Source organism: Vicia villosa, linkage group LG1 (assembly GCF_029867415.1).
Source record: "Vicia villosa cultivar HV-30 ecotype Madison, WI linkage group LG1, Vvil1.0, whole genome shotgun sequence".
NCBI lineage: Eukaryota > Viridiplantae > Streptophyta > Magnoliopsida > Fabales > Fabaceae > Vicia > Vicia villosa.
This window is the reverse complement of record NC_081180.1, coordinates 23,736,359-23,750,237: the sequence shown is the minus strand read 5'-3', so window position 1 is coordinate 23,750,237 and position 13,879 is coordinate 23,736,359. Positions and strand designations below refer to the sequence as shown.

The 13,879-nt window shown below is 34.2% G+C and overlaps 2 protein-coding genes across 3 annotated transcripts; one reads left to right on the top strand and one right to left on the bottom strand.

Moving 5' to 3' along the window:
* The first annotated feature begins 2,433 nt into the window (after nucleotides 1–2,433).
* Nucleotides 2,434–7,061, top strand: LOC131631353 (probable acylpyruvase FAHD1, mitochondrial). 2 transcript variants are annotated; one of them, XM_058902151.1, is made up of 9 exons: nucleotides 2,468–2,587; nucleotides 2,776–2,814; nucleotides 3,553–3,718; nucleotides 3,832–3,997; nucleotides 4,092–4,144; nucleotides 5,024–5,086; nucleotides 5,672–5,722; nucleotides 5,844–5,961; nucleotides 6,695–7,061. In XM_058902151.1, the coding sequence occupies exons 3-9, from the start codon at nucleotides 3,611–3,613 to the stop codon at nucleotides 6,805–6,807; spliced, it is 672 nt and encodes a 223-aa protein (XP_058758134.1). In that variant the 5' UTR covers nucleotides 2,468–2,587; nucleotides 2,776–2,814; nucleotides 3,553–3,610; the 3' UTR covers nucleotides 6,808–7,061. The 2 variants fall into 2 exon arrangements, with proteins under 2 accessions (XP_058758129.1, XP_058758134.1); XM_058902146.1 differs by lacking the exon at nucleotides 2,776–2,814 and having other exon boundaries at nucleotides 2,434–2,587.
* A 254-nt stretch (nucleotides 7,062–7,315) lies between these two features.
* Nucleotides 7,316–8,875, bottom strand: LOC131631345 (uncharacterized). Its single transcript, XM_058902138.1, has 3 exons — nucleotides 8,222–8,875; nucleotides 7,845–8,086; nucleotides 7,316–7,763 (listed from the first exon to the last, which is right to left on the bottom strand). The coding sequence occupies exons 1-3, from the start codon at nucleotides 8,798–8,800 to the stop codon at nucleotides 7,517–7,519; spliced, it is 1,068 nt and encodes a 355-aa protein (XP_058758121.1). The 5' UTR covers nucleotides 8,801–8,875; the 3' UTR covers nucleotides 7,316–7,516.
* Between the last annotated feature and the right edge of the window lie 5,004 nt (nucleotides 8,876–13,879).

Sequence of the window (13,879 nt, the reverse complement as noted above, 5' to 3'; positions counted from 1 at the left end):
ATTGCAAAGGGCGCGCCGCGGAAGTCCTGCGAGGCGGCGCGAGAAAATCTCTGTTTGTGAGCGCGCCGCGGGAGTTCTAGTCAGCGCCGCGCCAAAGTTTCTGTTTGTGAGCGCGCCGCGCCAGCCCGTTGCCGCGCCGCGGCCTCGGCGTTAAAAGCCCAAAACTTCTATTTAAAAAGCCCTAGCTTCCAAGAGAAAAACAACTTGGTAGAGATCTTTTGGGAGCGAAATTCAGAGAGCAATCCTAATCCAGAACAGCAAACAACATCCGACGGAGAATTCAACATCAATTGAAGACATTCCCTTGATGAAGATGAATCCATCCATGAAACCTTGTTTGTTCTTCATGTCTATGGAGAGCTAAATCCCTTTTGTTGAGTCTAAGGTAGTAGTTAACCTATGAATATACAATACCATTGATTAATTCCTGTGAACAATTATTTGAATTCATTATCAATAAGAAACCTTGCTTTTATTCTTACATTATCGTTGAATCTTTGATCGAAAGAAAGGATTTAACTTTTGCCCTAGGTTACTATATTGATTCAATTGCAATTTGCAGAGATGGAATTGTAATTGGGTTTTCATAATTATCGTTCTTAATTACTATTATCGTTATTGATATTTGGAGAGATCGAATCTCATACCGGTAAAAGTTATCTAATTTGATTTGCAGACATGGAATCTTATTTGAGGATAAGTGAAGATAATGATTCAAAGGATTGTTCTATTGTGAATTAATTGATAATTGTATAGGATTAGGTTGATGAACCCTAAAGGCTCAACATCTTTCTTTAATTGTTAACACAAAGTCCTTTACTTGCTTTTATTTTATTATTTGCTGTTGATATTAGAAGTATAAAACAAACCAAACTCAATTTTTCTCACTCAAAATAAACAACTATAGAACGGCAGTGATATTAACCAATCCCTGTGGATACGATATATTACCGAAAATATTTACCCACAAATACTTTCAACAAAGAACGGGAGTTCTTGCAATGGAGTAGCGTGAGACGGTGAATCGTTTGGAAATTTTGGGACACGACAATACACAATTGGATTTGATTGAGTGAAACCTTTGAAGAACGATGGTTCTTTCAAAGGAAGATAAAGGGTTAAAATCAACATCAAACATTGAGTTTGTATTGCTACATTTCTCCTGTAAATGAATTTTTGCAAAGTAAGATTGATATCTCAATTTCGATTGGAATTGGGGGCAGACATAGCCATAGCGAGGACGATTGGTGAACTGCCCGAACAAATCCTTGTGTCCTTTCTCTTTCATTTAATTTTCATCAATAAATTGTTAAATTTATTGATCGAGTAATCGATTCGTATAGATTTATCCTTTGATTGTTAAATGTTAAAATGCTTTGTTGATTACATTACAATCTATTAGATTATAAGTGGTATTTGATATCAACAAATTCAAAAGAAAAATATGAAAAATTGATCGCTCGCCAAATGTTCGACAATTTTCTAGTTTACGTTTACTCACTAATTTCAATGTAAATAGGTTATCTTAGTGAACATATTAAAATGAGTGTTTGAGAACTTGGTGTATTAGCTGCTTATTCCATACGATACTGCGCATATTCGCTGATCAAGAAAATCATATGTCTCATGGAGATGTTCGAAGAGGTGAAGGTGGTCCATTCTTATATAGAAGCAAAATTGTCTGCGGATGCCTTAGCAAAAGTTGGTGTCGAAAGTGGAGAAGATTTGGTCTTCGAATAAGAAATCGCTGATTTTATTAGATAACTAGTCACTTATGATGTATTAGGAACCCTTGTTCTGAGGTTGCTTTGTTATATATTTGTGGTTACTGTTGAGCTTAGGCTCTTTTCTCAAAAAAAAAAAAATTGAATTTACTAAAGTGCAAAAAAATATTTCACATAACATATTACATTAGTTTTTATTATTGATATTAACACGAGAGATAAATTTTTTTTTTAATAGTTAATGAAAATAAATACGAATGTATGGATATATTTATGAGACCATCAACCTATTCTATTGCAATTTTATATTTGTTAATCATATATTCTCTTATGTACAAATAGTATTTGTGAGAGTAGATGACTAGATTAAAAGTTACTATAAATAAAAAAATCTATATAATAATAAAAATAACAAACATTTTATTGATATTCTAAAAATCATAAACTCACTTAATTTCAGTGTTTTAAAAACCGGACCGGACCGGCCGGTCGGACCGGTTGAACCGGGAACCGGCCAGGTAACCGGTCTGGTTCAATTGTTGGATCGCCTATGTCGTTGAACCGCTCGGAACCGGTGTAAACCGGTGTGAACCGCCAGAACCGGAAAAACCGGCGGTTTTCTTAAACCGGCGGTTGAAGTGTATTTATAAACTAAAACGATGTCGTTTTTGAGTTTTTATTACTGTAAAAAAAATATATAAACCTACCAGTACAACCACCGTTTCTTCAGAATCAAAAAAGCTATTTAGTGAAAAGGGAAAAGTTGGAAAACGGCAAAGCTTTTTTCTTCGTTCCATACGGCACCACCATCCTTTCTTCTTCGTTTCATACGGCACCACCATCGCACCTCCAAACTTCTACAGGTTTTCATTATTTCTATACTTTTCCTTTTTCTTTTTTTTTCTGATACTGTTGTTAGGGTTAGTCCATTATCTTTGTTCAAATTGGAATTGAAACTCTTATGATATGTTTTGTTTTTCAAACTTTATTATACTATTTTAAAAAATTTATAGGGGTTTTCGTTTTAATAATTTGTTTGGTGAAATTCCAGAGAGAGAGAGAAAGTACAAGTGAGATATTTGAGATTTTTGTAAGTATACTTTTCTAAATTTTTAAATATATATTGTATTGTATTGTAATTGTGCATAGTATAATATTAAAATAACAGTCTTATTATGCATATTTATGTGCATTTGTAGTATATATTTTATATTCTGTAATGTGAAATATATTGTATTGTTGCTTAAGAGTTGAAGTGCTTAATTTGAAATAAGTTTTATGTTGATTAGCATAACTACTTTAGTAACTATGATTTTCTAAATTACGTTGATTAGCATAAATTAAGTTGAAGTGCTTAAATTAGTGTAAAATAACATAAATAAGTTGAAGTGCTTAATTTGAAATAAGTTGAAGTGCTTAATTTAAAATATATTCTATAATTATGGCCCTTTTATTATATTTGATTTTTGAACTTAACCAAATTACCTCAAATAAATTATTTAGTTTCTGTTAAAAAAATTTATTATTGTAATGAGTAATGATATGTTTTAAGTAAAATTTAAGTGCTATTAATATTTTTTAGAGACCGAGTTATCCGGTTCGACCGGTTTTATACTTATATAGTTTTGCTATAGTAACTGGTCTATTTAACCGAGTTATCCGGTTTAATCCGGTTTAGTCATGCGGTTCGACCAGTGACCCAATGGTTCGACCAATGAACCAGTGACCCAGTATCCTTACCGGTTTGATGACCGGTCCGGTTTTTAAAACATTGCTTAATTTTATACCAAAAAAATAAACTTACTTAATTTTGATTTTAATTTAACAGGTGGTTGAGTTGACAACTTGAGATACTGAAACTTTCGTTACGGAAGAGAATCAGAGAAATGTCGACGGCATCCGTTCAGAAGCTCTTTGAATTGGGCACCAAGATCATCGCCGTCGGTAGAAACTACGCCGCACACGCTAAAGAACTAGGCAACGCCGTTCCCAAGGTAACACACACTATCAGACTCTTTTCATTTTCGTTTCTCTTTTCACGAAATGGAAGTGAAAAAACAATCCATTCAGTTATCAAATTTCTGGAACTGATCTGAGTAATTTTCAGTCACCGGTGTTGTTTCTGAAACCGACGTCGTCTTACTTGAAAAATGGCGGAACAATCCAGATTCCGTATAACGAGAGTTCTCTTCATCACGAGGTCGAACTCGCTGTCGTCATCGGGAAGAAAGCTCGTGATGTTGCTGAATCGTCTGCCATGGATTACGTTGCCGGTATTTATTTCTTTCTACTGAAATTGGCCTTGTTCTCTTATGTGTTTCAATTTCTGATGATTGAATGTATTATCTTGATTGTTATGTATATTAGGTTATGCAGTTGCACTTGATATGACTGCCAGGGACCTTCAATCTGCTGCTAAGGTATCTTTGTCTATGAACTTTACAATTTATGGATGTATTATATTGGATATGATGGAGGGAATTGTTGAATTAAGCACTTCTTTGTTGTATTTATCTACTAAGCAGACACCAGAAACACGACACGACCGTGACACATTGATATTGGTAATAATTTTCATAAATTAAATGTAATCAAAGTGTTGGTGTTGGTTTCGAACACTGACACAGACACACATTTTTTCAGAGGTGTCTGTGCTACATAGTTTTAATATAGACTTGTGACAATCAGTGTTCTCAATAGCGATTTTTTCAAATTCTACTATGCAAGAGTGCTATAGCGTTGCTACAGACACTATTTGACAACATTTTATACTCAATTGAGTATGGTAGAACATTAGTGATTTGTTTAAGTTTTGCTACTCTATCGCTATTCGAATACATAGGTGACAATAGACTAGAAATCCTCCTACAGCTAAGCTAAACACCGGAAGACGTTATTATGAAAAGTACAGCAATGTAAAATGTTTTCTCAAATAATATATTCAAGCTGCCGCTATAAAGCTCAAGTAATTGTAGGGTTTAGAAAAGGGTTGAACTAATTGCTTATATATTGTAAGCAAAATTACCTTGCATTTACAAGAGCGATTATGGAAGAATCAGGCAATTGTTGATTTATTATAAAGAATCTGTCTGACATCTGCTTAAGGGAAAAGAACTGTGTAACAATTGAACTTGAACTACTAGGATGCAAAAAGGATGAAATGGTTTCTTTCTGTCATTGTTCTCTTTTGCTTTGGCAACGTATCATGTTTTTCTGCTTAATAATTTTGAAGGTGATTTAGACCTGATATTTTCATGATCTAATACTTGGTGTGGTTTCTTTTTCCCTTTTGTTGTTAGTCTGCAGGTCTTCCATGGACTGTGGCAAAAGGCCAGGACACTTTCACACCAATTAGTCCCATTGTAAGAAAGTGCTTGCTATGATAGTTATTATATGCTTAAACTATTTTATAAATGAAACTATCTTGGATACTTGTAAGGATTGAAGAACTACATGTAATGACAATATAGATTTGCTCCAAAATTTGTGATGTGTATCCGATAAGTATCATGCACTTGAGGACTTGGACGCCCCATAAAACTCGAGTTCCTATTATTTTCTTTGCAAAAAAATAAAAGAAGAATAGAATAAATTGTCCTATGTTCCTATGCATATAGTATTGAAGATTTTTAATTCAATTATGCCCATTCTTCTTCCAATCAAAACCAAATTTTCTTCAAACCACGAGTCATTGTCCCTCATAGATACTACTCCGGCCTCATTCATAAGCAAAAATATTTTTTTTTAGGTTCATTGAATAATGAATGTATCTAGTTTACATAAAGGACAAAATACATTCATTATTCAATGAACCTAAAAAGAGAATCTTTGCTTATAAATAAGGCCGGAGGGAGTATTATTGAGGAGAACAAAATTATTTTGCATGTCTAATTATTTTACAAGTTATTTTCTTCGAGTTTATTTAATTTTTTTAATTATATATGCAGTTGCCCAAGACTTCTGTACCAAACCCTGATGACCTAGAATTGTGGATCAAGGTTTGAGTTTTTTTGTACTTCTCCTTTAATATTCAGTTCTGTTACTATTGATTATACATTGTTTCAATAATTCATCTGATACCTAAACTAATTGCAGAAAGATGGGTTTGCTTTGTTGTAGGTAGATGAGGAAATTAGGCAAAAGGGCTCAACTAAGGACATGATATTCAAACTTCCATTTCTAATTAGCCACATAAGCTCTTTGATGACATTGTTTGAAGGAGATGTCATTCTAACTGGTACTACATTGATACTTCATCAGCTTATTTATATTTGTGATATATTTTAAATAATGAATATCTTCAATTGTCTTGGCATATTGTTTGGTATTTAAACTATCATTTGAGTCTTCAAGTGTTGGTTCAAATGATTGGATTAGTACCCTCAATAAAAGATCTTGGAATTCTCGCCTCTGTTGGTAGACACTTATTGGTAGTTCATGAGCTATGAGCCTTGACAAGACTTATGGCTTGTGCTCTTGGAACTGTTTTATTTATTTATTTTTAATTTCAATTAAAAACAATGAAGAGATTACCACTTGCCACCTCTATTTGAGGTGATCTTGGACTTCTTTATTTGCTTCAAAATCATGCCTGGGGATGGGGCTTTAATTTTCAAATGTTTGACTTATTGTTTTGCTAATTGTTTATAAAATGATTTTACTACGAACTTACAAATTTTACTCTTAAGCTACAAGTTGTAGCTTAAAAAATAGAGCCTAAAATATTCAACTAATATGTGGCTTGTTATTGATTCATTAAGCTGAAAATAGCTTGTGACTTAGCTAAGTTGAACTTAGAAAAGTTTTGATTTCTCAGTTTAGTTAGCTGAGCTTTAGCTGGACTTAGTTTGACTTACTTTGAGCCGGGGATGAGGACCAGTTTTGCAATTAATTAGTTTCCTTCATAGATTAAATATAATGCATGTACTACACCATGTCTAGTTAGTAACTTTGATTATGATGATGTGCAGGTACTCCCCCAGGTGTTGGCCCTGTGAAAGAAGGTCAAAAAATTACTGCAGGTATTACAGGCCTTGTGGACGTGGAGTTTAATGTTGAAAAGCGAAAAATATCCGGAAACTAAAGATTTTGGTATCTCTTGCCAAGGAGAAACAAAAGAGAGGAATAAATCATTAAAACTCCATCATTTGGAATTGGTAACAGGTTGTTTTTATCTCCTAGAACTAAAATAGGTGGTACTCTTAATCTCAGTGGAAGTTCTATTTTAAGCATCATGAAATTGGGGACAACTAATATTTGTTATTGTGCAAAATATAAATATTGTGATGCGCTCAATAAGACATCACCTAATTTATGATGATGGAATTTTGGAATGAAGATATATAGCCATCATAGTATTATTACTTAAATAGCCATTTTTATCTGGAAATGAGAATTATGTGAGTATTGCATAATTAGAGAAGGGTCATAAAAGTGGAGTGGATCATATAAATCTCTCAAGTTGTAAAAAAGAGAGACAAAAAAAAAATCTGGTTTTCAGAACGAGGAGGCTAAAAATTAATTTAAAACTAAATAGAGGGACCAACGATGTATTTAAGTTGGTACTATAAAAGAGTTCAGAGGCATGTACATTGACAATGCATTATTCTCATTAATAAATCTTGAGGCATGTACTCTTAATAAATCTTGAGCATGAAAAAGTTCAAAGACATGTACATTGACATTATTCAATTCACACTTAATAAGACCTAAGCTTGAGGAGTTCATAAACACACAAGATGCAATCAGAGAAGGAACAAATACACACATTCAATAAGCACCAATAAAGCAAATTAGAATTTTTTGAAGAAATCATAGATATGTTTGTTAATCTCATCAGCCCTTTCTTGATGGATGAAATGCCCTGCCCCTTCAATTACAACCACATCATCAAGAAGTGGCACATCTCTCTTCAGCCCACCTTTGTGAATGTAATCTTTTGCGCCAGGCGCATTATAGGTAAGGTCAAGATCACCCACAATAAACTTAACTGGAACTTTCACTTTAGCACCAGTCCATGGAGCAGTAAGCTCCCAGTTTCTACAAACACAAGAAAAACAATAAGATAATTGTTAACTTCAGCTTTAAAAATTTATGAAGCACCAACAAAAAGAAACATACAGATCTATATTTCTATAGTAATTCAACGCTCCTGTGAAGCCAGTTTTGTCAAATTTGGAAGCATAGAATTTGCATTCTTCTTCAGATAACCATGGAGGCAACACTATAGGAGAATCATTTGGATGTCCAAAACCTTTACCCTTAGGTAAATAAAGTGGACCAGGATTACGGTAGGTGAAAAATTCCTTCAAGACTCTTTCGGTGCCAATCTCAGCAAACTCTTGTTCTATATCACCAGGCTCCTATAATATTGCAATTCACATATATCATAACAATATAACTCTTTTACCAAACAAACTACACCGATCCAAAAATTGTACTAGCGTCCAAACTAGCACACACTCGTGCCTGTCTAAACGCTAGTATATATAACATACCTGAAATCTGTTGACATAGTAGTCATTACCATAGACAGCTCTAAGGGTATCTAGTGGCTTTCTTTTGGGGTTTCTTGGAGTAAAAGCAACACTCAAGTTAACAAGAGCTTTGATTCGTTCAGGGCGATAAAGGGAAAGATACCAAGCCGTAACAGCACCCCAATCATGAGCAACAACAAACACTTTCTCTTGATCAGCCGCAATGGCATCAATAAGTCCGATGATGTCCCCGACGACATGAAGACTAGTGTAGGATGTTGGTGAGGTAGGTATATCGGTGTCGCCGTATCCGCGGAGATCTAAGGCCACACAGCGGTAACCGCGGGAAGATAGAAAAGTGATCTGGTGGCGCCATGAATACCATAGGTCCGGGAAGCCATGGATGAAGAGGATTAGTGGACCTTGACCCTTTTCGGCTATGTGTATGTTTATGCCATTTGCGGTTACTGTTCGGTGAAGTATAGGTTCTAGTTCCATGTTTGTGTCGGAATGTGGTGAGTGGTGGAGAATGTTTATGAGCGTTTGTATGGCTTTGTTGGATAAGAACAGGTTGCACAGCTTTGAAAATAATGCACCCATATCATTGGAATTTTACCTTTTGTCAGAGGTCCCGATTACCCAAATAGAGTTGATTTTAAGTCCCAATTATTATGCATTATTATGCGTAAAATCGATTCCTTATGAATAATAGAAATGGAGTAAAAGAACATAAAATAAGATGAATATTAAATGATACTTTTACCTTATTAAAGTCTGTACTAAAGGGCAGCTCAAAATACCAATCGTTAGTTGGTCCAGTGGTGATTGGCGCTGGACTTGGTAGGGAGAACCACAGTTCGATCCCCCGCAACTGCGATCGGGAGGGGGATGGAACCACTTGATGCCAGAACTCGCCCCCGAACTGGACTAAACCGGTGGTATAAAGCAAAAAAAAAAGTGGAGCTCAAAATAGATTTCTTGGTGGATTAGGTAACTTTAGTTAGTTTTAAAGGTATTTTATAAAAATTAAATTAAGAGAGAAAAAGAAAAATTAATAGGTGAGAGAGAGAGACAAATTAAGGTGATTTTGCCGCGTTAAAGTTATTGAAACTCAAACCATCAGTTGAAGCCATTAATGGTGAGATGTTTTAGGTAGGGGTCCGAGGACATTTTTAAAAAGTTTGGGAGATACACAGTTCTCAGTCATGAGATTTGTAGGGATGAGATGTTTTAGGTTAGAGTCTGAATTATGTAACATCTTAATTTTTATTAAATTATTTTAATTTATTTATTTGTGATTTTTATGTGATTTATTTAAGGGTTAATACTACTTTACCCCCCTGCCATATAAGCGAGATTCGGTTTACCCCCCTCTAAAAAAAAAACTTATTGGACAAACCTTGCAAAATAAAGATTCCATTAATATTGACCCTGATCAGTTTTTTTGGCCAAGATTCTTAGAATCTTGCCTACGTGGCATTTTTGGTAGTGCTGACTGTACAACACATAAGCAATGTGGCACAGTCAGCACTGCCACGTGGAATTTAATTTTTTTTGATTTTTTTTTTAAAATTAATATATTTTTTTTAAAATAAATTTTTTTTTTTTAAAATTAATTTTTTTTTTAAAATTAATATTTTTTTTTAAAAAAAATTTAATATTTTTTTACGTTTTTAAAAAATATTTGACAGTACCTGCGGATTTAAAAATACCTGCGAATTCACCAATTTGACAATACCTGCGGATTTACCTACGAATTTGACAATACCTGGGGATTTACCTGCGAATTTGACAATACCTGCGGATTTACCTACGCATTTGACAATACCTGCAGATTTAACTACGGATTTAAAATTACCTGCGGATTTACCTTTAAAAATACATGCGGATTTACCTGCGAATTTGACAATACCTGTGAATTTACCAACGGATTTGAAAATACCTGCGAATTTATATATAATAAAAATAAATTTTAAAAATAATAAAAAAAAACAGCAAAACAATTTTGGAAAAAAAATTTAAAAAAAATTAATAAAAACGTAAATTTTTTTTAATTTTTCCAATTTTTTATAATTCTTTTTCAATTTTTTTATAATTTATATATAATAAAAACGTAAAAAAAATATTAATTTTTTTAAAAAAAAAAATTGAAAAAAATCAACAAAATTAATAAAAAAAAATTTAAAAAATATTAAATTTTTATTATAAAAAAATTTTAAAAAAAATCCCACGTGGCAGTGCTGACTGTGCCACATAAGCAATGTGTTGTACAGTCAGCACTACCAAAAATGCCACGTAGGCAAGATTCTAAGAATCTTGGCCAAAAAAACTGATCAGGGTCAAATTTGATGGAATCTTTATTTTGCAAGGTTTGTCCAATAAGTTTTTTTTTTAGAGGGGAGTAAACCGAATCTCGCTTATATGGCAGGGGGTAAAGTAGTATTAACCCTTTATTTAATTATTATGTTGTTGTAATAGGAAGTTTGGGGTGTGTGTCTTTGAGGTGAAAGTGTGGAGAGAGATAGAGATAGAGGTTGATAGAATTATTTTAATAACTAAAATAATAGTAATTTATTTAATAGAAAAAGGAGAAAACAGAGAATTTAAGCTAGAAGTGAAAAATAAGAGAAATAGAAGGAAAGGAGTCAGAATTAAGTGAGGGGAGAAATTATAATTTTAAATAGATTAATATCCTAATTATTTAAGGTTCAACATAATATTGATTTAGGGAGATATTTTTGACAGTACCTAAAAATTTAGTTTAGAGAGGTAAAGGAATAAGGAAGAACTTGAAGGTTAAAGGGTGAGGGAAGAATATTCAAATCAGAAAATTTGCATTGCTGCTAGGAGAATCAGGTAAGGAGGAGATTTCTTCTTTACTGTGTGTTTAAGCATGAGGGGTAGGATGAGGAATGCTTAACCATCAATATGATTGGGTGTTCTAATACATGATTATGATATTTGTTGTTATAATCGTCGTTGTATGTTGAATTCAGTGTAATTTCGTGTATCATTATCTATGCATAAATTATGTTTTAGAGTTGTTGATGAAAATATGTCGTTGTTGATATTTGAAGGTTTATGTATTATGCTGATATGAAGAGTTTTTATGTTGAATGAGTGAAATAACATGTAGTAATTAATGCAAGATTGTTTAGTTAATTTTTTGGGTTGATTTAGGTTATTATAATAAAAAATCGTAGCTTCCATAAGGCTCTAATGGTAGAAACGCGTTTCCGCGTTTTTGAAGCAGGTGACAGACATCACCAGCGTGACGACCAGGGCGTCATGCGCCTTTGAGTTGATGACGGGCGTCATTGCCATGATAGGTGGGGTATCATGGCAGACGGTCCTCATATAAGTGACATTTTGATACTTTTGAGTCGATGACAGACGTCATTGCTGTGACGGGAAGCCCGTCATGCACTCAGAACGAGCGTAATGAGCTCTAGTGTGTGGAATTGAATTCTGATTCTAAATTTTGTTGTTGTGTAATGATTTGAAGTGATGTTGGGTACTGTTTGATGCCCATGATTGATTATTAATAATGCTTAATTAATTTTAACATGATTTAAATGATAAATCATGTTGTGTGGTGCAAATATGAATGCTATGATGATACTTGTTGTGATTAAATATTGTTGTATGTTAATATGTGTTGGAAGTAATTCATATTCAGAAGCTGTTGTTAGATTCAAAAGCTTCTGGGGTTATTACTTAGAAGCAATGTTGCTCAGAAGCAGAAGCTTATGAGGTAACTGTTCCATAAGTGTGTTTAGCTTCTGGAGTTGAGTTTGTTTTGTTAGCTTAGCCATTAAGTTTATTGTGCCTACGTGGAAATTTAAGGGTAATTTAGTATTTTTAGTATGTTGCCTATGTGGCCTTAGTTTTCAGTGTGTAAATAGAATAGTATTAATTGTCATTAAAACCTAATGATTTCACACCTTTTGTAGCCGTCATTTACAGAGAATATAATATTTCTTTTGCTTTCTTTCATCACCTTGTGCACTAACAATTGGTATCTAGAGCCCCGGTTCAGATCCACATGGAAACACGAGTGAAACAGTGAGGCGTTGTGTGATTGATTTTGGTTCTTGTATTCGTGTTGAATCTTGAACAAAATCGGAACAGAATCACATTTTCTAATTTTGTGGGATTGGGAAACAATGTGTTTGGTAAGATCTGAGTGATTTGCACAAGGTTAAAATGAGTGGAAGTAACTTGAATACAAAACTTCCGGTGCTTGATGGAAATATTTGGAATAGGTGGATGACTCAAATGCGTGTGTTGTTCGGTGCTTAAGATGTTATTGAGCTTATTACCAAAGGTTATGTTCCGATTGTAGTGAATGCGACGGAGGAACAAAGAGAAACACAAAGAGAAACATGGAAGAGAGATCAGAAGGCGTTGTTTTACATCCATCAATGTGTAGATGTGAACGTGTTTGAGAAAATCGCCAATTCGACAACGACGAAGGCTGCGTGAGATACACTGGTTAGGTGTTACAGTGGTGACACATCAGTGAAGAAGGTGAAGCTTCAGTCCCTACGAAAGAAGTATGAGAATCTCAACATGGAGGACAACGAGAAGGTTTCTGAATACATCTCTAGAGTGATTCTGATCACTAATGAGATGAAAGCGTGTGGAGAAACCCTTTCTGAACAAGTAATCATTGAGAAGATATTGAGGTCTCTTACTCCTCAATTTGATTAAATTGTTGTAGACATTGAACAATCTAAAGATCTGGACACCATGAAAGTATAAGAGTTGTAAAGGTGTCTAGAGGCGCAAGAGTTGCGTCTGACTGAAAGAACTTTTGAGAGGGAAGTTAAGAAGGCTCTGAAAGCTTCTTTTGTCGAGAAGGACCAGAAGCATTCTTGGTCAAAATCCAAGAATAAATGTGGTGATAGATTCTAGAAGTCGGAAACCTCTACTTCTGATGAGAAGAAACATCATAAGGAAAAGGAGAAGTATGACAAGAGAATGGTTCAGTGTTACTGTTGTAATAGGTTTAGCCACTTTGCTAAAGATTATTGGTCAAACAAAGAAGAAGAAAAAATAGTCAGAGGAGATTCTGATGATGAACCTGTGCTATTATTGGCTTATTAATCTGATGAGGAACCTGTGAGTTTGTTGTTTTCTGATTCTGAAGGGGAAGAAGATAGCTCTGAATATTCTGAAGGAGTGTTTTTATATGAGTCAAAATCAGAGATGACTTTGAAGATTCTGAAGATGAGTCAGAGTCAGAAAATGAATCTGAAGCTGAAGACATGTCATAATCCAACGGTGATTTTGAGTCTGAAGGAGAATCAGAAGCAGAAGATGAGTCAGAATCTGAAGAAGATTTTGCTTCTGAAGATGAGTCAGGACTTGAAAGTTCTGAAGGTGAGTCAGAGTCATAAGATGAAGAATCTTCTAGAGACTTTGAAGATGAACTAGGTGGTGAATCTGATTCTGATCCAGATGTTGAATCTAGTGGTGATCATGTTTCTGGAAGGGAAAACTCTGAAGATGTAGGTTCTGGAGGACAAGCTTCTGGAGATGATCATGTTTCTGGTGGTAATCATGACGTTGAAGGTGAAACTTCTGAAAGTAGTCCAGCCTCTGACAGTGGTCATGTTTCTAAAGGTGGAACTTCTGAAGGAAAAGCTTCTAAAGGTGATCCAATTTTTGAAGGCG

What these genes read in the sequence shown, in the direction of transcription:
- LOC131631353 (XM_058902146.1), top strand. Translation starts at nt 3,611, where the DNA reads ATGTCGACGGCATCCGTTCAGAAGCTCTTTGAATTGGGCACCAAGATC. An exon ending in TGCCATGGATTACGTTGCCG is followed by an intron (nt 3,998 to 4,091) that starts GTATTTATTTCT and finishes TATGTATATTAG; the next exon opens with GTTATGCAGTTGCACTTGAT. An exon ending in TCACACCAATTAGTCCCATT is followed by an intron (nt 5,087 to 5,671) that starts GTAAGAAAGTGC and finishes TTATATATGCAG; the next exon opens with TTGCCCAAGACTTCTGTACC.
- LOC131631345 (XM_058902138.1), bottom strand. Translation starts at nt 8,800, where the DNA reads ATGGGTGCATTATTTTCAAAGCTGTGCAACCTGTTCTTATCCAACAAA. An exon ending in ACTATGTCAACAGATTTCAG is followed by an intron (nt 8,087 to 8,221) that starts GTATGTTATATA and finishes GCAATATTATAG; the next exon opens with GAGCCTGGTGATATAGAACA. An exon ending in TACTATAGAAATATAGATCT is followed by an intron (nt 7,764 to 7,844) that starts GTATGTTTCTTT and finishes TTGTGTTTGTAG; the next exon opens with AAACTGGGAGCTTACTGCTC.